General features: G+C 39.0%; 2 protein-coding genes across 3 annotated transcripts; one reads left to right on the top strand and one right to left on the bottom strand.

Moving 5' to 3' along the window:
* Positions 1–161: 161 nt before the first annotated feature.
* LOC135497877 (amphiphysin-like) lies at positions 162–11997 on the top strand. Of its 2 annotated transcripts, XM_064787860.1 has the most exons (12): positions 162–233; positions 4859–4939; positions 5233–5287; positions 5604–5698; positions 5888–6091; positions 6315–6476; positions 6844–7054; positions 7734–7769; positions 8742–8854; positions 9112–9327; positions 9570–9671; positions 9964–11997. In XM_064787860.1, the coding sequence occupies exons 1-12, from the start codon at positions 165–167 to the stop codon at positions 10045–10047; spliced, it is 1428 nt and encodes a 475-aa protein (XP_064643930.1). In that variant the 5' UTR covers positions 162–164; the 3' UTR covers positions 10048–11997. The 2 variants fall into 2 exon arrangements, with proteins under 2 accessions (XP_064643930.1, XP_064643931.1); XM_064787861.1 differs by lacking the exon at positions 7734–7769.
* A 469-nt stretch (positions 11998–12466) lies between these two features.
* LOC135498229 (uncharacterized) lies at positions 12467–20174 on the bottom strand. The gene is made up of 9 exons (XM_064788444.1): positions 20023–20174; positions 18356–18547; positions 17824–17968; positions 17440–17575; positions 17174–17341; positions 16692–16801; positions 16435–16485; positions 16028–16163; positions 12467–15817 (listed from the first exon to the last, which is right to left on the bottom strand). The coding sequence occupies exons 2-9, from the start codon at positions 18489–18491 to the stop codon at positions 14105–14107; spliced, it is 2595 nt and encodes an 864-aa protein (XP_064644514.1). The 5' UTR covers positions 18492–18547; positions 20023–20174; the 3' UTR covers positions 12467–14104.
* Between the last annotated feature and the right edge of the window lie 100 nt (positions 20175–20274).

Below are 20274 nucleotides of genomic sequence, written 5' to 3'. Positions count from 1 at the left end.
ACAGCGATTAGATAAAATTAAGTGTAATAAAACAGAGCCAGGTATTTTTATTGGATTTAAAAACTCATTGTTTTATTTTTAATGCTATTTGTATTATTATGATTTTAATATATCATATTTTGCATATTTCATCCAATCGTCTAGTTGCCTTTATTCAGTTCAACATGGCGGAGGGGAAAGGAGGATTATTTGCGAAACGTCTCCAAAAACAGATTGTGAGGGCCAAAGCAAAGGTAAAAATCGCATTAAACTATCTTGAAACATACTTCCGATATGTCCCTACATATTTACTATTTCGAATTTCCCGATTAACTCGTTGTATTCTCATCAGCAGGGTCGAAAGTGCGAGGTACACACCCCTCTTCCGCAACTCTCCCGCCGAATGTACACTTCCTTGCTGTACAAAATGTACTGTTACTGTACATTTTGTACAGGTTTGAATACATGATGCACAGAGAATTGTGGAAGCTTAGAACATATCACTTTTCACAGTCAGTGACACCAGAAAGGTTTTTTACACATACTGTTTATCTGAGTCATTTGGTTGGTTATATTTCTTGTTTGAGACAATCAATGACATTTTGTCTTTTGTGCTCATTTGTTACTTACAAATACAATACATGTTTCCGCCAATACCGATAGTCTTTCTCAAACTAGTTTTTCATTCATTAAAATTTAAATCATCATATGATGGACCTTTTCGACAAAGACGAACAAATGCCCAAACAATACATATGCGAACTTACACTTACTTATTACATTAAAGTGACCCATATACATTAAAGTTTTTAAGGTGACAAAACTTTTGGCTACTAGCCAGGTTCTTTGAGTTTGAATTGAATAGGTATGACTGAGGACATTCTTCTCTCTCTAGATGCTTGCCACACCACTGCGCATCTACAGAATATACATTCTAGGGGTCAGTCTGTTTTGTGGTGGCAGGTGACACATTATAAACATGTGTGGAAAATTGTCCTTCTTGCAAGGACCTTCGTCTGCCAGTATTTAACTCCTGCTGCAGCCAGTTTGTGTCATAGCCATAGATAGACAAGTACTTGTACGCCCATGACAAGTACCCAGGTCATATTTTCATATGATATACCGGTGCACTTGATTTTGAGTCTAGACATAAAGAAAGTCGACAATGACATGGTTATTAAACTTTGCCTGAGTCACTTTTATGAATATTGGCGGCCTAGTTCTAGTTTTGTAAATTAAAAAATTTGACAAGCGGATCAATCATAGTTGGGAATTGAAGTAATGATTTTTAACTTACAAAGGTCTGTGACACATATATAGATGTACATGTTGTCTTTCATGTAAGCCTAGAGTATGACATTGTACATGTTATTTTTTGTCTTCCATGGGTTAGCTGAGGGTGATATGATGATACATGTACTCTTGATCATCAAAATGCATCTCATCTGATAGTGATAGATCAGTCTAATCTTGTGGGAAATTTCTCATGATACGTGTGTAGATTGTATGTATGTAGCCAAACAGTTACCCCATTATTGCCATTGGGTATAAATAGGGTTTGTTACATGTATCTTTTGAAATATAAAAAAAAAAATATTTGGGAACTAGCATACTACTAGTAGTACTTGTACAGGTAGGTCCAGGAAGTTGGCACACTGCAAGTTGGTATTTAACATGGGAGAAGATCAAAAGTGCTTATTTTTTTGGACGCGAGGCAACCCCTGATCTTTTACTAAAAGTGACCATTTAAAAAAAAAATAGTGTGAAAACCATGAAAATGAAAGGCCTGCTCGTGCTATATGAACTTCCCTTGTTGGAAAAGTAAAGCCACTGTGTACATGTTTGAAACCTAGTAGGCTTTCATGAGTGCTTTTCATCGATTTAAATCTCATTTGATTTCTGCTCGGTTGCTCCTCACTTTCTACTCGTAGATTAGGAATGCACCTTCAGTGGTTGATGGCCTCCAGGTGGCTCATGTTCAAGGCAATTACCAGTAGAGATTTTCTTTTTTCTTTGGTATCAAGCGAGAGCGTGCTCCTACATGAAGATCTTTAAATTAATTCTGTAAAATGTTTCGATTGTGCTAACTTAGTAACTACTTATCCTTGATTTGGATTTCTTTGTCTAGTTTTTACAAATTTGAATCAATAAATGCTTCGGAAGAGATGTGCAACATTCTTAGCCATGGGGTCCGGTCAGTTGACGGAATTCTGAGCTCAGTTCTACAACTTGCCTCTGCTTTTATATCCTATATGAATGATGTACCCCATAAACTGGATTGTCCCAGCGCTAAAAGATGCCAATTGGCTAGCTGAGAATGTAGCTCTCTGCCTCTGGTGACACATACAGAAACAAATGCCTCCTGTAGCCAGTCATGATGCCTGTTTCTTGCTATAGCAGATGCATGATTTATAGTAAAAAAATATAGCCATCTTAATCAGTTCCTGTATGTGGTAAGGTTTGTATTACTATTAGTTTTAACGAAATTCTCTTTATAGAGATGTTCTGCCATGCATTGCACACAACACATGGTATAAATATTATCACAGCATTTATTCTCTGTCCTCAAGGCATCAGGTCGAATGGCATACATTAGATAAAAGGCCTACTATATGGGTCAGGTTATTTGATTAAAGGACTTCCACAAGGTCGAGGAAGACATTCTTTACTCAGTGTAGTTAACTATCTAATTGGGACAGAGATGCCATGCATGAAGATGTCCAAAAAGCATATCTCCAGTGTGGTCTAAAACATAGTCCAGAATCATTCAACAAACCTCTACCCTTCGTTTACTTGGGAAATAAGTTGAATTATCTTTTCTGGGCCAGAAGCTTATATACTGACATTGGTATGCAGATCTAATCATCTCATCAAACAAACTTGGTAAATAAATTCAGGCATGCAAAGCTGAGCTGCCTAGGCATTGTGTAGGTCTATCAACAGGGCAGTTTTACATGACAATAAAAAAGTGACGTCGGACCAGATGTGGGTATGAAATTGTGATTGTTCTGTGCGTGCAGATGCAGTAGACCACAAACATAGTCGGATGCAAGCGCTAAAAGCATGCCTTGAAAATCTAGTGCTCACTTTGAGCACCAACATGACCAAGGCCAGAAAATTCAGCCCCTCAAAATTGAAGGTGTGTGGGACTGCACCATAGAGTATTGATGTTTGCATTAGAATTGGTAAAGTTGGGTTCCAAAACTATGTTGATTGCCTCTCAAAATGTTTGAACTTTAATAGATTGTAACTTCAAGTGGTTGGTATTGGTTTTCTTCAAACAATTCTACCTGCAAATGTATGCTGGTGTCATATGGTAGGATAGGACTTCAGATTTCAACTTTTTCAGCTGTCAGCTAGCTTGTGGGTGGCCTCAAAAAAGCTCAGCAGTGTGTTGGTTGAATCCCAATTGGACTGCCGAGTATGTAGGCCAAATAACCCCTTGAACTCCCCTGACCAGTAAGTTGGCAATTAACTGCCAGTGGAATTAACTTTTGAATAAGTATACCCAGGACATGAACAAACATTGGCGATGCTGCAATGGTACTTTGGTCATCCAGCTCTTGTGTGGCAGTATAATGCTGTCAATTTTGGTTGAGGCACAAAACCAGCAATTACCAAGACAATATTTGCACATTCTCCTGTGCTATGCTCCTGGTTTTTCATATAATATCAAGTATTCATGGTCTTTATGAATACTTGATAACATTCAATATGTTTTTCTGAATTGTTGTTCTGTAGGCTGCACAAGTGTTGCTTGAATATGAAATGATCACAACCTTGTTGATTTACATACAGGTAAAACTAGTTCGAATAATGCATTGCGAGATGCCTCACAAAAATATAATATTCTCTACGTAATGTTAAGTGTGCTTACTACAGTCCTTGTTGTTACATTTCAGCTCGATATCACGAGACAGATAAATATACTTTCCCAGTTTCCAATCTATCAGCCGGGTATTGTCTGTAGCAAATAAAATCGTTCAATTATGAACAATTACCATTTAAACTCATTATCTTCGCTAAGTGGATTACCTTGTTAGGCGCTAATTCCATCAATTACACATTGCATGAAATACTCAAGCTGGCATGATCTAACTACATGTACTTCGATACGGACTTATGATAATAACTTTTCAAGGGGGGGGGGGGGGCTATTAAGACACACAAAACGAACCACAGTTACCGTCCCATTTGGCGTAAAGAACCAAGGAATATTGCCCAGGTCTCGAACATTGGACCTGCAGCTTGTTATGCAGATAGACGCAATAATCATTAGGCCATTGGAGTAGTTCTTTCGTCTACTCAAATGTTGACTGTTAGTCATGCACCTATCAAGATTCCCGCAAGTGCGAGTACATCTAAATAGTGTGCTCTCTCCTTCTAATGGTTCTTTATCTGTCGATTCACACCACCAATTATGCCCTCTAATTGCGCACTTATCATCCATCCTGAAAAAATGGGTTGAACAATAGCTCGGGGTTAATTAGGAAAATATCTGTAATTTGTATGATTAATGTTGTGCTCTGACTACCTGATATGACATAAATGTTTTGACTTATGATGTTGGTACAGTCTATCGTCAGGTTGAATATCATTCGTTCCATATATGCACGGCATGAACAACGTTTTTATAAGGGTGTACAGAATCTGGCCAGAGGGTTAAATATCGACTTATAAAGTGGCTTGGCTAAGGTATGGTCACATGCATGCAGTGTGTAGAAAGTGACTTGTTCAAAGTATGGTCACATGCAAACTAAACATTGTGACATGAGGCCGGCACGTCATCCACGAACGGGTTACCTGATGGTTCAGAATGCCTCCTGAAGCCCAGTATTATTTTTTCTTAATCTTGTGTCATATTTATATATATCTGCAGGTGTTGCAGAACCTAGGCAAGGCAGAGAAAACCCGGGATGAAGAGTTCGATGTACACGTGAACAACTTCCACAAACAACAGGTTGGTTTTCCTGATATGAAATTTGGTCGCAAGTAATCATCGACATTGAATTTGACCTCTGTAATCTGGACACCTCTCTTAACAACAGCATTTGTCAGTCCCAGGGGGGTTCTTAGTAGAGAGGTTCTGTAGTCCTAATACTAGTAATAGTTCTTCGTTCCACAATACAAGATTTGTGGAAATATTTGTTGGATGAGGATTGCTCGAGAAACATGTTGTTTACGTCACACTTCAGCTTTCTAGCCACCTACTCCAATTTATCACACTAAATGTCACTTTTTTTCCTGTTATAGCATGATGCCACTCGGCTACAGAAAGAACTCAAGAAATACATTGACTGTGCGAAAGGTTGGTATAGTTAGTGGAGGGGAGGGGGGGGGGGGGTAGGGCAGTGTTCCCATGAGAAATAAATGAGTAATATTAACATAAGAAATCTATAAATTTACTTTAAGGTTGATTCTTGTTTCAAAAAAATGAATATACATGTTTGGTCCTTGGAGGGAATACAAACCCTCTGTATGAATCCGCGGGGGGGGGGGGGCCGACTGGGGCAAACATTCTTCTCACTGGGTCTTCTCAGTGGTATTCTCCTAGCTGTGGTATCAAGTAACTGTGCCTCACTTTAGCTCAAACTCTGTATCATTGTCATATTTGTACCTTTCAGAAATGTCTCATGCCAACAAGGCATTCTACGAAGTACTGACTGAAGTTTATGAATCTGAATGGGTCGACAAGTCTGTGGTGCAAGAATGTGGCCAGGTAAGCATGAGTTCTGCATTCCCGTTGTACATATCACTTCAATTTTTGGTGTGGCCGACTTCCAGCAGGTGGTTGGTCGATAAGAAAGTTCGACTTCTGACAAGTTTCTATTTGTGAGGATTGGCGTCAACATTATGAAAGCTAAATGGGTAATATCATTTATTTAAATAAATAAATTTGATTTTCCAGTCATTGGAACTACTCTGGATGGACTACATTCAAAAGCTAACAGAGCAAGTCATGGCCCCTCTCAATAAATATATTGCCACATTTCAAGAAACCAAGACTAAAATCTCAAAACGCGGACGCAAACTGGTCGACTATGACAACTCGCGGCATAACGTTGACGAACTGCTGAACCAGAAGAAGAAGGATGAATCAAAGCTGGCCAAGGTGAGAGTATGGCCCAGTACTTGTGTGCGGGTATCGACTCCTGTATATTTTGACCCCCCTGGGAAAAAGCTCACTTGCCCATTGTACTGTTAGAACGAAAATCAGCAGATGGAAACTTGAACTGTGTTTTAATTGTGTAAACAATTTGAAAAAATTTGTTTGTTTTACTTTAGCCTCACTGTTTGTATTTCAATGAAAGTTTGCCGATATGTTTTTTTTTTAGTCACATGAGGATCTAGAATCAGCCAAACGGATATTTGACGAATTAAATGATGACTTGCACAACGAATTACCGAATTTATACGACAAAAGAATCCAAGTTTATTCGGAGAATTTTACTAATCTCTACGACAGTGAGACAACGTTTCATGTGGAAGCAGGAAAGGTGAGTATGATAGTATAATCGTAAGGTCAAATCCTCTGTTTCATCTCGGTGACTGATTTCGATGATGAATTCTACCCTCTTCTATTCAGAGAAATATTTGAAAATCACAACTTTTTCAATCTTTGAATTTGACTGTGATTTTTAGTATGAACCACTGTGACTTTGATGCCCTCTCATCTCTGAATCATCAATCTGCCCCTGGCTGCACCTCACATTCTGTCTAAGTGTGTTCTGTTAAGACGGCGTGGTGGGATGCCACCTGAGTGATGTTAATCCTAGGCTTTCTCAGAGTGTGGCCAAGCCAATTCCACTTCCTCCACGGGACCTGTAGTAGAACCAAAGTCGATTCATGCTAATTCCTTTCCAGTTAAAAGCTCAATTACAAGAAGCAATGGAAAAACTTAATAGAGAATTTGACAAGGGTTCCTACGGAGTGAAACGGTCACCGAGTCATGTGTCCTCGATGAGCAATAGATCGTCCAAGTCGAACGAAAACAGTCCAAATTTGAGCAAGTTTTATAATGTGAACATTCCTGACAGTGATAAAGAGTGCGATTCCGACAGCATTGCTGCGTCAAGTGAGTAAATATTGAACATCACTTTTCTCGCATCACCCTCATTTGACCAAGTCCAAAAATAGTGTCCTGCTCAGCAACTTGCTTAAGTGATGAGTGTTTCTTTGCGTGCATAACACTGACATACTTGTATGTGGTATTAACTTGTAATCTTTAACACTAGAAGTGTTCCTAATCATTTGACACCACTCAGAACATAACAAAAAGTGTAACAATATCAACGTGGATATGATCTTCTTATATAACTGGTAATTGTCTTACCTTGCATAGATTGATAGAACTGTAACACCAGGGTTAAACTTTTAACATGTGCTGTACCTATACCTAGACCTGGAAACCAAAAATAATAAGTTGCATTGACTGGGATGCGAACCACATATCTTGAGTATGTCAATCTAATTCTCTGCCTCTTAAGCTATCAAAGTTCCCTCTTGATGCCCATTACGTTTTTCCCTCATTGCGTTACCTTGGGTCTTAACACAAGTGTTCCCATAAAACTGACATTACAGTGTACCTTGGGTCTGTAGCACCTAGTCTTCCTATTCTTTTAACACCAATTACATAAACACTGACATTTTTACCCCATGACCTTGGATCTTAACACTAACACTAGTGATCTGTAAGTAAACACTAGTGCTTCTTGTCTTTTAACACAATTGCCGGCCCTTGCATGTGCTTGCAGATGATGATGAGCAGCTTGACGATTCAGACTCCGAGCGTAAGTCGTTAATTCTTCTCCCAGATGTCCCACTGATGTTGTATCATTATATGTTGTCAATTTGCATGCTTCACCTTTAGCGCTATAGATCTTTGGAGAATAAGGGACCATTTCAAAATGTACAGATGGCAAATTACAGCAGTTCAGTTTTCCCTGAACCCATCAAGAGACGAGTGGACTTGTTGATTGATACCTGCAGAACTTGCAGTGCTCCACAAGCAAGTGATTATAATTCACTGCCAGATGTACCAATGATAATTCTTTGTTTGTGGTGGTCATTGTAGGAACCAAAATTGTTCATTTGCCCTGCTTTAAGTCTTGCACCTAGTGGGTTCATGATGTTTTGGTATCACTGTTTTGAAATGGTCCCTCAATCACCAGCAAGATGCACACCTGGTATCATAGACTTGCACTTTCACTTTCTTGGGTTTGTCCCTCAATAACCTATAGAACTGTATGTTTTTGGGCCCTGCTGGTAGCCTCAGAGGATTGTCCACAGGAGATGAGAGAATCTCCTGCATATATATTATTTGATTTCAGTATTGTTGCAAAGCTTTATGTGTTCCCCCCAAAATATCAAAATTTAGTCATTTATTAAGCTTTTAACAGTGCTTGAATAGTTCATTCAACTGACCTGCTTGTATTATATTGCTTTGTAATTTGGGAATGGTTCATGCTTTCACTTTCAGTATCAAAACCCAAATACTGAAGCATGAGTTATTCAGGTCTCTCTAGGACAGCCAACGTTGTTACCAAAAACGGATGGACTGTCTATCATTTATCTCAAATATTCTGAAGGTAGAAGCAGACGAAGAAAAAGCCATGCTGTGATTCAACTGGTAGCAGTGGATAATTGAATTTCATGGCAAATATTACTCTCTTTTCCCATAGAAGATCATGCATATTGAGGAAGAAAAGCTATCGACAACTAGCTAATTAGCTTATCGTTCTACTTTCGACGTATTTTTGCAGATACGTCAAGCGAAAAAGACCATTCAGATAAAATTGTGACGACGGTTACTAATGACAAAGGTCGGGACACTCTGACAGAAGAATCTAGATATGAACCTGTGGAGGTCAGAAAAGTAGGTTTTCAGAGATTTCTTTTCTTAATAATTAAGGAAATCTAACTCTGGTACTGACATGGAAGACACTTCAAATTTCATCCAATTTTATGAAAACTAAAACTTTCTACATATATCCCTGGGACTCTTTGGGCAGCTAAGACCATTCATAATGATATCTGGCAAAATTTTTCTTCAAAAGTTTTATCAAATGTTGACTTTGCAGCAGGTTTTTACCACAGCCTTTCAAAAAAGTAACTTCTGTTTTTCACTTCAAGGATAACGAAACGCCAACAAAACAAGATGAAAGCAAGAGAATATCTGACGTGTCAGATGATGCCCCTAAGCCGGCCGACACCCACGACGACGGTGCCAATGGTATATCCAGTGTATACGATACAGCGAGGTCTACGGATGATGAACGTGATGATGATTTGTATCAAGTGCCAGGTTCAAATAAGGAAGTAGAGTTGCCCGATGGTGTGGAGTACATGGTAAATCTATTGAACCCTTAGAAACAATGCAATTTTGAGAAATTGTATGACCTATCACAGGGTGAAAATAATGAAACAATACAAAGTGCCCATTGAGAGCTTTCCCATGTCAGTAGATTTTGACAATTATTTATTTCTTAGGGGGGGATTTCTGCAAACTTGGGGCATTTTCTCTATGAACGATTTCTGTGTCCTACACTTTGCATCAATTTTAAAATGTACATCACTCTTTTCTTCCACAGGTTATAGTAAGCCATAGCTATGAAGCAGGTGATGAAGATGAACTGGCTTTAGAACCGGGTGATATTGTCTATGTTGTGCCATTCGAAAATCCAGAAGAACAGGTCAGTGGGACTTCCATTTTGAAAATGCTCGGATGATTAAAACTTGTTAAAGATAAAACCTTGTTGTAAGCGAAAATGCTACGATTCGAATAAGTTAAACAGGTTATGAACTAGAACTAGTTTAATTAGAATGAAGTGCGAATCCTTAGCTTCTGAACAAGTACCGTAGCTAATTAAACATTCTTCTATAATCTGTACTTATGCAAGTATTATTGAAATTGGGTGATATCCTCCTTGCCATCCTGTGGTCATTCACATCTCAAGCTCAGGTTTCTATGACTTTCATTTCCAGGATGACGGCTGGTTATCTGGTTACAAGAAAGACCACCCTGATGAACGAGGTGTATTCCCACAGAATTTTACTAAAAGACTTTGAGGAAGTTGAAGTTGGCGTTCAAGAATGTATCATATTCAAAGACTGTACATTTCATTGTACATAGAGAACTTGAAATGAAAAGTAGCCAATGAAGGAAGATTTGTGAAATTTGAACATTTCATGCATCACTCTGTGGACACTTACTACCACCGGCAGTTCCAAGTGTTGCATGGCCACATGTGTGAAGATAGATTCCCCGAAGTCCTGAGAAGGGGTTCGCTCTGTTTATTTTCATTTGATATGGTAATCTCATATTAGCAGAGGAATACAAATTTGGACATTCATTAGTAATTTCAAATAGAACTTAAACGAATTAGCTTATATGTATGATATTATAGAATTTTATTATATTCGCATGAGCATGCTGTAGGTTAGTTTTTTATGAAGAAATAGATTTTGTCTGCAAGATTTTCTTTTTATACAATATATTATGTCATTTGCATCAAATGAATACTGAGGGTATACATTATTTGTCTGTTATTTTCATCTGCTGATAGAACTTAGTGGTGGCTGACACAGACTTGTGGATGCCTTGTGCTAAAATATTTTGAACCCTGCAGGATCAAATTCTACCTTCAAATACTTTTCATAAGAAAAAACAGACAACAATATTGATGTCATCTCATGATCTGTCAGGTTTGGCATGTAGGGCAGAGTGGTACACTTATAACTCCAGTATCGTTGGGAAATCGGCTGGGAGTACACACTAGTAGTAATGCATGTACATGTAAAGGCTATAATTGTAGCGGGGCAATAATTGTACCACAAAAATACCTCAATGTCTTGTGTTCTTTGTACAGAATGAAACTTCACCACAATGATTTAATATAAATAATCTTGTTTTTTTTGCAATGTTTTGTGTGTAAAATGAAGAGAAAAATTCACACCAAATTCGATAAATTCAAAATAATCTTGAATATAATGAATTTCTACCATAAAATATATGGTCATAACTAATATATTTGTACAAAGGTGCTAGGTGCTGTTGTAGACATTTCCTGTCGATGCCATGCCAAATATCATTTGAGCTATTGCGTGAAGTCATGCGGCAGGGAAAGATCTAATGCAACACAGATAACAGAGGTCATATGTTAGGGATAAGTATTCTGATATGCAATTATGTAATGTATGCCAAAATATGTAGTGCCAGTTTCATGAAACACATGCTTCTGTATATTTTCAAAGACATAGTTTAGTTGAAACGTTTGGTGTCATTTTACATGTAGGACTGAAGAGACAACGTCTGAATTCCATTCACTTGGCATGACTGTAAATAAACCTTGACTCTTTGGTATGCAGTTATATTGAGGTAGCAAAGTCTCCTTTGGTCTGTTTCATTCAGGCCAAGCCAAGTCTGATTAGTTTCCATCACCACCACTACCATGTATCAATTGAATATCTGACCCAGGGGTCTCTTTTCTGAAAATGTTTATGGCAAAGGTACCGTATATTTGTTGCTGATCTTAGAACATGACACTTTGATTCAGTTTAACCAGGTTAAGAATATTATGTGCTTTCTATGGTTCTTGTTGAATTGGAACTAAATTCTCTGTTGCCGCCAAAATGCTTTGCCATTTTCTTAGATACTTTTGTAGTAATATGAGCGTTTGTACATGTACATGTACATGTACATGTAAATCTTCTTTTTCTCAACACCTAATGCAACCTACATTTATGTATGATAATTCTCCACGACTTGGCAACAACAAAAAACGGGCATTAGGCCTCCGTGCACCAGGGGGAGAACAAAAGGTGTTCATTGAAGTGATGTTAGGACTTCCCAGCAGCAGATTCAACTATGTGCATGAAGATGGGAATTACACCTTTGAAAACATTTGCTTGGCGATGTATGGCCATTACGATGAATTAGTGTAACTTGTGATAATACGGTATGTATAGTGATATACTTTTTAAAGTACATGTCATAATAAAGCTATAACAGTATCTCAATAGCAAAATTTGTTCTGTTGTTTGTCTCATGACCCTCCATCTTGACGTCATAACTATAGAATTGAATATTCAAGACTGGGCAGGTGCCAACAATGGGTGATATGAATAAAAACTAGCAAATGCTTTTATCTATAACTCCACGTACATTTACACTAGGCCTTTCTGTACAAAATTGAAGTAAAAGCATTTACTAGTCTTTATTCATATCGCCGGCAGCAAGGCTGTGACCTGTCTTCTGCTAGCGTAGGTGTTTCTGTAAGAAACCTGGAAACTTTCCTCCTGGAAAGAAACACTGTTTCTTGGGGCCAATTATCTCGCTGCCTTCACTGTAACATGAAGATGGTACCACACACCTCAGTTAGTTGTCCTCACTACCAATATATCCAAATGAACAAAAGTTTACTAAAAGAAATGTATTTTTATTAAAATAACTTTTTTATTGTATAAAATTAAGGTTATCATATTCAAATTCATAACCTCATCATAAGTCAAATAATTATGTTACACGTTATATAAAGATATAAATGGTACAAATGCAACTGGTTTTAATCTAAGTCGGAAGTGTAATATGGAGAAATTGCAAGGTAGTGTGAGTCAATGCTGAGTCTACAGCGCCCTATCAAGAGAAATTGGAAATAAGTGTTCTCTTTGACTTTAAGGACAAAATCAGCACAGTTCATGATCAAAAAATATATACATGAAGATCAAAATAGTTCTATTAATTTACGTGCAAAATCGCATTAAAAAACGTTTCAAAACATATCAAAAATGCTTAGTTTACGAAAAGGTTTTGCTCCGAGTTTCAGTACAATGTACAGAAGAAACTGATTGGACACTCTTGGTCGAAAATTAAATACTGATACTTTTCTACTGATTCACAACAGCCATTCTGGGCCACAGACCGTGGAAAAATATGGAGCCAAAATGCTATAATATCACCACATAAGACACATATTTTATCGGCATATTCTACAGTTCTAAAAAAGGTATACAAAGAATACAGATGCACACATGAATGAACTATTCAGCACATCCACTTTATATTCAGCAATTCCCTGAAATGAACACCAAGGACCACGAAGCCAGGATATGCATGCCAGAGATGCCAGGATTTTAATGTTGTCTCTTCCCTTACATCAAACACATCCGTTTTTCTACATAAATACATTCTATAAAAATTAAATCATTCAGCCACTCGAAAGCAAAAATACAGCGAATTTCTAGAGTTACGAAGAAATATGTCATAAATGCATGAAAAATAATCGAAGGCAGTGATTTTGTCACCCATCTCATACTCGAGGGCCCAGTTGCTCAATCGGCATGAGAAACAAAGCCAGTGCTGGCCCAACTGATTGTTGTCTCCTTCAGGAAATATCACCCACAATAGTAGCTTTGGGACCTAACACCAATGTTACTGTTCATGCCAAGGGAACAACAGGCCCCAGATCAGCTCCAAAAAAGGAGGATTTGTTGTGCAAACAAATGCACCAGGTAGTATTCTCCCAATGGAAATACAGCTTTAGTAGTGAAAAACTCACTGAGGGTATAACACTGGCAGATTAAAATACACATGTATATTTTCTATAGCAAAAATACAAGGCAGCAGTGGCTGGGAAAAGTCACCAGCTATTCAAATGCATAGTATTAATTCATCGGTATCCTTATGAAAAGAGAAAAGAAAAAACATTTCTTTATCAATAAAGTCAGTTTAAATGCAGGCAAATTACACATCCTTTCCTTATAAAAACTGAAAATAGCAGTATTCAAGCAAGAACATAGAGCATCGAGTTCCATTTTTCTGGTCTAAAACAATTTCAATCAAAAAGACTTGTGCTAGGAAATTGAATTGTTCCACCAAAAAGGGGGGGGGGGGCAGGTTATTTATACACCCTAACAATGCCCATGATCTATCATCAGTAGAAGCAAATATCCTGGTCGCCAATATATCTACATTTGAAGGGGCCGAGTAGGCAAACAGATGTCGTTGCCAGGCAGGTACCACTGGTAAATCAGGAAATGTAAAGAAGCAGTTATTACCAGCTCTGACCTGTACCAGAGTACCGGCATGCTAATCATCACGCTGCTTCTCTGATCCATTCAGTTCAACTCAAGAGTTATCCACTGTCGCACTACAAATTGTACGGCGTCTCTTAGCCCGATTTTTTGTCATATCATCATTTTCTCTATATCGTTTGTTAGGGTCAAGCTTGTCCCCAGCAATCCCAGCCGAACTTTCCCCCACCTCATTGTCCATGGAGCCTGGCATCTCCTCAGAACGTAGAGTGCCCAAGTTGGTGGGGATTTTATCATGGAGAGATGGAGCAGTATCTACCATCATACCCAAAATGCTCTGGTTCCCCCCAGAATTCCCATCCACGGTATCAAAAGAATCCGCATCCTCAGATTTCTCTTTGAAACCGCGAGAGGAATCCTTACCTGGAACAGCCGTTTTCGCATCTTTGATCGAACTCTGGCCACCTCGTTCTCTGTCACAGCTGTCAAGACCATCGGCTGAAACCACCGTTTCGGGGGACTCACTAACACTTGAGCCTGTTGAGGAAGTGGAATCTTTAACAAGGTCACAAGGTCCATTATCAGCAATCTCCAGCAGGTGTGTCGTGTTTTTGTTGTTGTTAAACGTATCTGCTGAAATTTTACATGCTTCATTGAGCGTCTGCTCAGTGAGTGTCTCTGAAGATTTTGAAGTACGTTTTTCAGGATTTAATTCTGAAGGCCCCAGAGCACCATCTTTACAGGGCTTTTCTTCAGTACAAGGTGTTTGTGAGTCAAGCTGTTTATGTTTTATGACAATGCTAGAGGTAGATGAGGGTCCTGAGGGGTCCCCAGCACCATCTGTTTGTGTGTCAAGTTGTTTATGTTTCATGACAATGCTTGAGGTAGTGACGTTTGTGAGTGATAGTTCGCTGGGTCTACAGGCACCAGTTGTCTTCATTGAACTCTCTGAGGAGTTTTCGCCAATCTTGTAACCTGTAGACATAGTCTTGCCTCTTTTTACTGGTGTGGTGGTAGGCACAGTGAAACTAGACTCTAAACTGCAAAGTCCAGCGATAGCGTCCAAAACATCTGACCCAAGCGGTTCATCGAGTTTTGCTGCTATTTCTTCAGCAACAAAACTGCTCTGTTTTTTTCTGCTATCATCTTGTTTAAGCCTCCCCTTGTTTACATCAGCAGGCGAATCGGAGAAACGGTCCTCAAGACAGCTTAGTCCATCCACCGTATCCAGGCTAGATATTCCTGTGTCTGTAGAACTTAACCCCTGAGGAGTAGAGTCTTTTACACTGGATGCTATGTTGACCAAAGTGAAACGAACTTCATCATCTAAAAACTCATCGGCGGACAAGGAAGAATCACAAACTAACGTTTTATCAGCCGGCCCCTCATCAGTTTTCTTTACATAATTGCCTTTTTTCAGACTTCCATCGACCTCATCCCTCCCTTCACCAGCCTCAGGCAACAGACCTCCCAGTGTCCCAAGCGAAGGATTTACCATCAGTCGAACCTTTGGGGTTTCTAACATGTCCATTTTCCCACTCGTTCCGGGCACAGGGTTCTGATTATTATCCAATTGAACCTCGCTTTCCATGTCACTTTCAACAAAACCTTCGACTCCACTTTCGTCTGAACCTTCTCCTGTCTCATCAAATGAATCTACATCTGATGAGAATGAATTTTCTGATAATTCTTCCTCGGACGTTGCCATGTCACTTTCAGCCGTTGATGGACCTTCGCCAACAAAATAGACATTTTTTAGCGATTCCCGTGCACTGATCCTCTTGAAAGGGTTAAAGCACAACATGCGCTGAAATTGGAAGAGGTTGTTTTAAGATATTGCATTATCTTATCAGATTATGAAATAGCAAGCAGCATATTACCAAAAATCACAGAGGATCACAGTTCGGCTACTAACACTAACACGTGGTGGCTTCATATTGGTCAGTTCCAGATTAATAGCCTAGAAAATCTTTACCCTCCTCAAAGAGTTACTTAACGTTATGAGAAATAGCCTTACATCTAGGAAGTCAATGGCCTCGGGTCCCATGTTTGGAATGACATTTTCCCACATCTGCCTAGGCATGCCGGTGAACGATGCCCATGGAATGGACACATTGTCTGGCCAGTCTTCCTTATCTGGGAGTCCAACCACACTGAAGAAAACATTGGATTCATAATTTAAAATCGCTGTATGAATATCATGAATATTTGACCAAATAATCTGTTTAGTGGATAAACCTTAACAGTGCTGTTGGTTTTCCTCTGCTGTTTCAAAAAAATCCACTTGTAAAATTGATTTCTGCACCAAAATTGAGACCTGTGGTGAGGGGGGGGGGGGTTGTAGCTCAAACAGGAACCCTGTTTAAACTATTCTTCAGTGTTGAAAAGACAGTTTCTTGGTGAATTGTTTTGAAATATACTCACTCAAATATTTTGAAGAGCTGATCTATGTCTGATTGGCCACAAAATAGAGGTCTGAAATAGAAATAAATATCAAATAAATTATGAAAAACCAGTTGGAAGAGAGTAATTTCCTTAACAAGTGTTTGCACAAATTTTGTTTCTATTAAAAGCTCCTTTTCACCAAAGATTGCAAATCAGAGCAATTGATCTTTAATTGAGGATCTTCAGGGTGGGTGGGAGTCAGTGCACAGCGTCATCAGGAACACACTAAAACTTACTTTGTTCGATACAGCTCAGCAAAGATACACCCACAGCTCCAGATATCGACTGCGGTTGCATATGAACCCTGGAGGAGGACTTCGGGGGCCCGGTACCACAGAGTGACAACCTATAGGACATGAAGGTAGAAATGTACAATACATTTGTTGAGAGTGCATCGTTAATCGCAATACTACACTGGTCGCTGAAGAGGACAACCGGAAAGACAACAATGAATTCAAAGCCCATCACCATGAGACGATGAACCAACGCAACGAACCATCTTTTTGAAGTCTACAGCAACCTTCTCAAGTTGAGGACAAGAGAGAGTAGGCAGGGAGAATCGCTCATCCATTCGAGGATATGACAAGGAGTCAACATGGCACAATGATGTCTATGTCTTATTAGAAATATCGACATTCAATGAATTTTCTTTCGTTTGGACGTGATATCTTACCATGAGCAGTGAATAAAGAAGTAATGTCACCTTGCAGACACTTACCACAGATGTCAGTGCCATTGTCGAGTTGTAGACCCTTGCCAAACCAAAATCTGCCAATTTGACCTGACCTTCCTTTGTGACAAGAATATTCTGCGGTTTCAGGTCGCGGTGGACGATTCGGTGAGAATGGAGGAAATATACGCCGTCAAACATCTGTTTCATCAGGTCCTGAAATGCCAAGGTAACGGTTAAACGGTCTATTAATGGGAACCTGTCCATGATAGTGATCACCTGCATGACAAATGTAAGAACATGAAAAACCCCACCTTAATTGTCTCTGGAGACAACCCCTGAGGTCCTGCCTTTGCCAGGAATGAAGACAGGTCCTGGTCAATGAACTCAAACACCATGGTAATTCTCGTCTCCGGTCCATTGCTCGCACTGGGGAACACATCGTACAACCTGCAGGGAAAATGACAAATTGCATCAAAAAGTTCACAGGTCCAATAATGAGCATAACTATTCTGTATTCTTGGTTGTTACGGATAAGATATTTAGTTTATCACACCTCAGCAATCCTGATGTCATATTCACTTAAAGAATGAGTGCCTTGAGATATTGCGAGACTCCAGATTAGTTACATCTGCCATACCGACAGACCTTTTTCTTTTAGTAAAACAATTTCACATTACAATAGGACGTTTTATTACCTGACAATATTTGGGTGTTGACACTTATCAATCTGTCTCAGCATGGCAATCTCCCTGATTGTACTGAGTGGCACCCCCTCCTCAGAAGGCTGGATCTTGATCTCTTTAAGTGCCACAATTTTGTCATCATTCCTTTTGTCGATACCTGAAAGAACAGAAGTACAGTAGAACCCCCCTTAGCAGACACCTCTCTATTAAGGACACAAGTTTTGTTCCCAAATTTGGTGTTTCCATTCAATTTGACCTCTCTAATCAGGACACCTCTCCAAGGAGAGCACTTGTCAAACCCGAGGGTGTCCTTGATAGAGAGGTTCTAATACACTTAATTTGAGGGTACATCGACAATTCCAAATCTAACAATAACAAGAGGCCCCAGGGCCTGCAGCTTGGCTGATGAATAGTGTTGCATGTACCGACTGTGGTAATCCAGACAAGGAAGAAGAAATGTTTTAAAGCGGTGAGCGGTGGAATTTTTTTGAGATGCAAGCTGAACAGAAACAGCCTTTATACATTACAATCACTAACTTCTTACCTTTGTAAACTGTCCCATATGCACCATGACCTACGACTGACACGGATTCATAATTCTTGGCACCAGAACCAAGCCATGTTGACCGACACCACGAGAGTACTGAATCACCAGTCTGTCCAGTCAGTGGCAAGTCCATTTTAGTCCAAGCGCGGACATAATATCACCAGAAATTCATTGTAAGGCAACCAAGTTCTGGAAAAAATCAAATACCTGACATCAGTCTTGTGTCCAATTATCAGTGTTCACCTTTTACAAACTTGAAATATTTTTAGGGCAAACAAAAAGAGTTTTTTAGAGTGTTTGTAATTGATCATCATTTGCTGTTCTCATGCAATCCCATTCCGAGTAAAAATTAAAGATTCTACCGGGGAGACGGTGTATGATAAAAGCATAACTTCAATTACCCCACCCCCTTGAAAACATTAGGGCAACCTCATTGAATTCTTATTTAAAACAAAATGTTGGTCAAGGCCAATACACACAGCTACCTCTGAAGGCATCTGCAGTTAAAAATAAACTGCATCATTTGCCCTCCTCCAAAAATAGGCCAGCAACAATTGAGCCAAAAATAAGGAGGTAAACCAGTTCTGTAAACTGGGTTTGTTTCCTGAAATACAATGCATCTCACTGATCTGAATTCCTTTCTATTCTTCTGGGGATGTAGCTGGATTTGCGTGAGGTAGTGAACATTCTGAACTATGGGTGGGATAAGATATAAAGGCTGGGTGGCGTGTGGAAGTTTCAGTACATTGTTGGAGGTTGGGTTGGGGTATTTAGCACTTGTGAAGACTTGCTCAGATGACATAAGGGGAAGTGATAACGTGGCGCAAAATGTGAAAAACAAATTCAAATTTAACTGGGCCGGTGGCGGCCAAAATCAGGCCATCAAGGACAAGAAACAAGTTTTTATTCTTATTTGCCCATAAAAGTCAATTTATACCACTCTTAAGCAAAAAAGGTTATCTTATTCAAGAGCGGAACACTTCTCTCTGAGAACTGGTCCAGTGGGGCAGAGTACTTGGAAAGAGCATAGGTTGGTAATTTCATCTACAGTCCTTTGGGAATATGTTCATGTCAACAGAAGATATGAAATACTACTGTTTCAGGATTCCTATCTTTTAAAGGTGTCTGCAATAATAACATTATTTGAAACAACAATGTACTACTTTAATTCAATCATAATCTTATTTTACTTTTCTTTTTGCTAAGCTTATTATATAATAATAAACACTCCACACAGTATTCATCAGAGGACACCCTGTATTTAGAACACTGGTACTGGCAAAACTTCTTTGTTCTTTTCAAGGCAGATGCTAGGTACTATAGCAACCATTCACACATTTTTATGAATGAATGGGTTATTATGCAAATGAGGTCACGAGACCAATTGACCAAGTGGGGAGTTTGTTCCACCACCTGCCCCTAAAATTCTCGAATTCAGAAGACTTTTAGACCAAAGTTTTGACGTGAATAACAACACGAAGACAAATCCTAACGAAAAAGCAAGCAGAATATACTATTTGATAATTCACATGCGCGCAAATTATGCTCAAATGTAAAATTCCATTCATTGTTCTGAAGAAAAAGGCCAACCCAATTGGGAACTGCAAACGAGGCTCAGCGATTTTGGTGAATGAATATGGTACAAAAGCATCAAAATAACCTACCTTTAGATGCAGTGATTGTTTTCTAAACTGTTCGAGCTGATCAGATGTGTTCTCGGTTAGGTTTCTGGAGTTTTGTGGCGATTGTTTTTCTCTAGCACGGTCAAAAACAGGGGATATGTTAGGGGGCCAAGCCACGATGCTTATCAAAAGAGTTTGTTCCACGCCACCTCTGCAAATTTACACTTTTGAGCTCGAATTCAAACTTCAGCAACTAAGAAGAAAGTGTTATATCTTTATGAAACATCAAAAGAA

This window comes from Lineus longissimus, chromosome 13 (assembly GCF_910592395.1).
Source record: "Lineus longissimus chromosome 13, tnLinLong1.2, whole genome shotgun sequence".
Lineage (NCBI taxonomy): Eukaryota > Metazoa > Nemertea > Pilidiophora > Heteronemertea > Lineidae > Lineus > Lineus longissimus.
Note: the sequence above shows the minus strand (reverse complement) of the source record. Positions and strands in the feature narration are given on the sequence as shown.

Excerpts from the sequence above, each read along its gene's own strand:
- LOC135497877 (XM_064787860.1), top strand. The coding sequence starts at position 165 with ATGGCGGAGGGGAAAGGAGGATTATTTGCGAAACGTCTCCAAAAACAG. Across the intron at positions 6,092-6,314 it reads ATGAATCAAAGCTGGCCAAG|TCACATGAGGATCTAGAATC; the intron begins GTGAGAGTATGG and ends TTTTTTTTTTAG. Across the intron at positions 9,672-9,963 it reads TCGAAAATCCAGAAGAACAG|GATGACGGCTGGTTATCTGG; the intron begins GTCAGTGGGACT and ends TTTCATTTCCAG.
- LOC135498229 (XM_064788444.1), bottom strand. The coding sequence starts at position 18,491 with ATGGACTTGCCACTGACTGGACAGACTGGTGATTCAGTACTCTCGTGG. Across the intron at positions 17,576-17,823 it reads CAACACCCAAATATTGTCAG|GTTGTACGATGTGTTCCCCA; the intron begins GTAATAAAACGT and ends TTTTCCCTGCAG. Across the intron at positions 17,342-17,439 it reads TGTCTCCAGAGACAATTAAG|GACCTGATGAAACAGATGTT; the intron begins GTGGGGTTTTTC and ends TTGGCATTTCAG.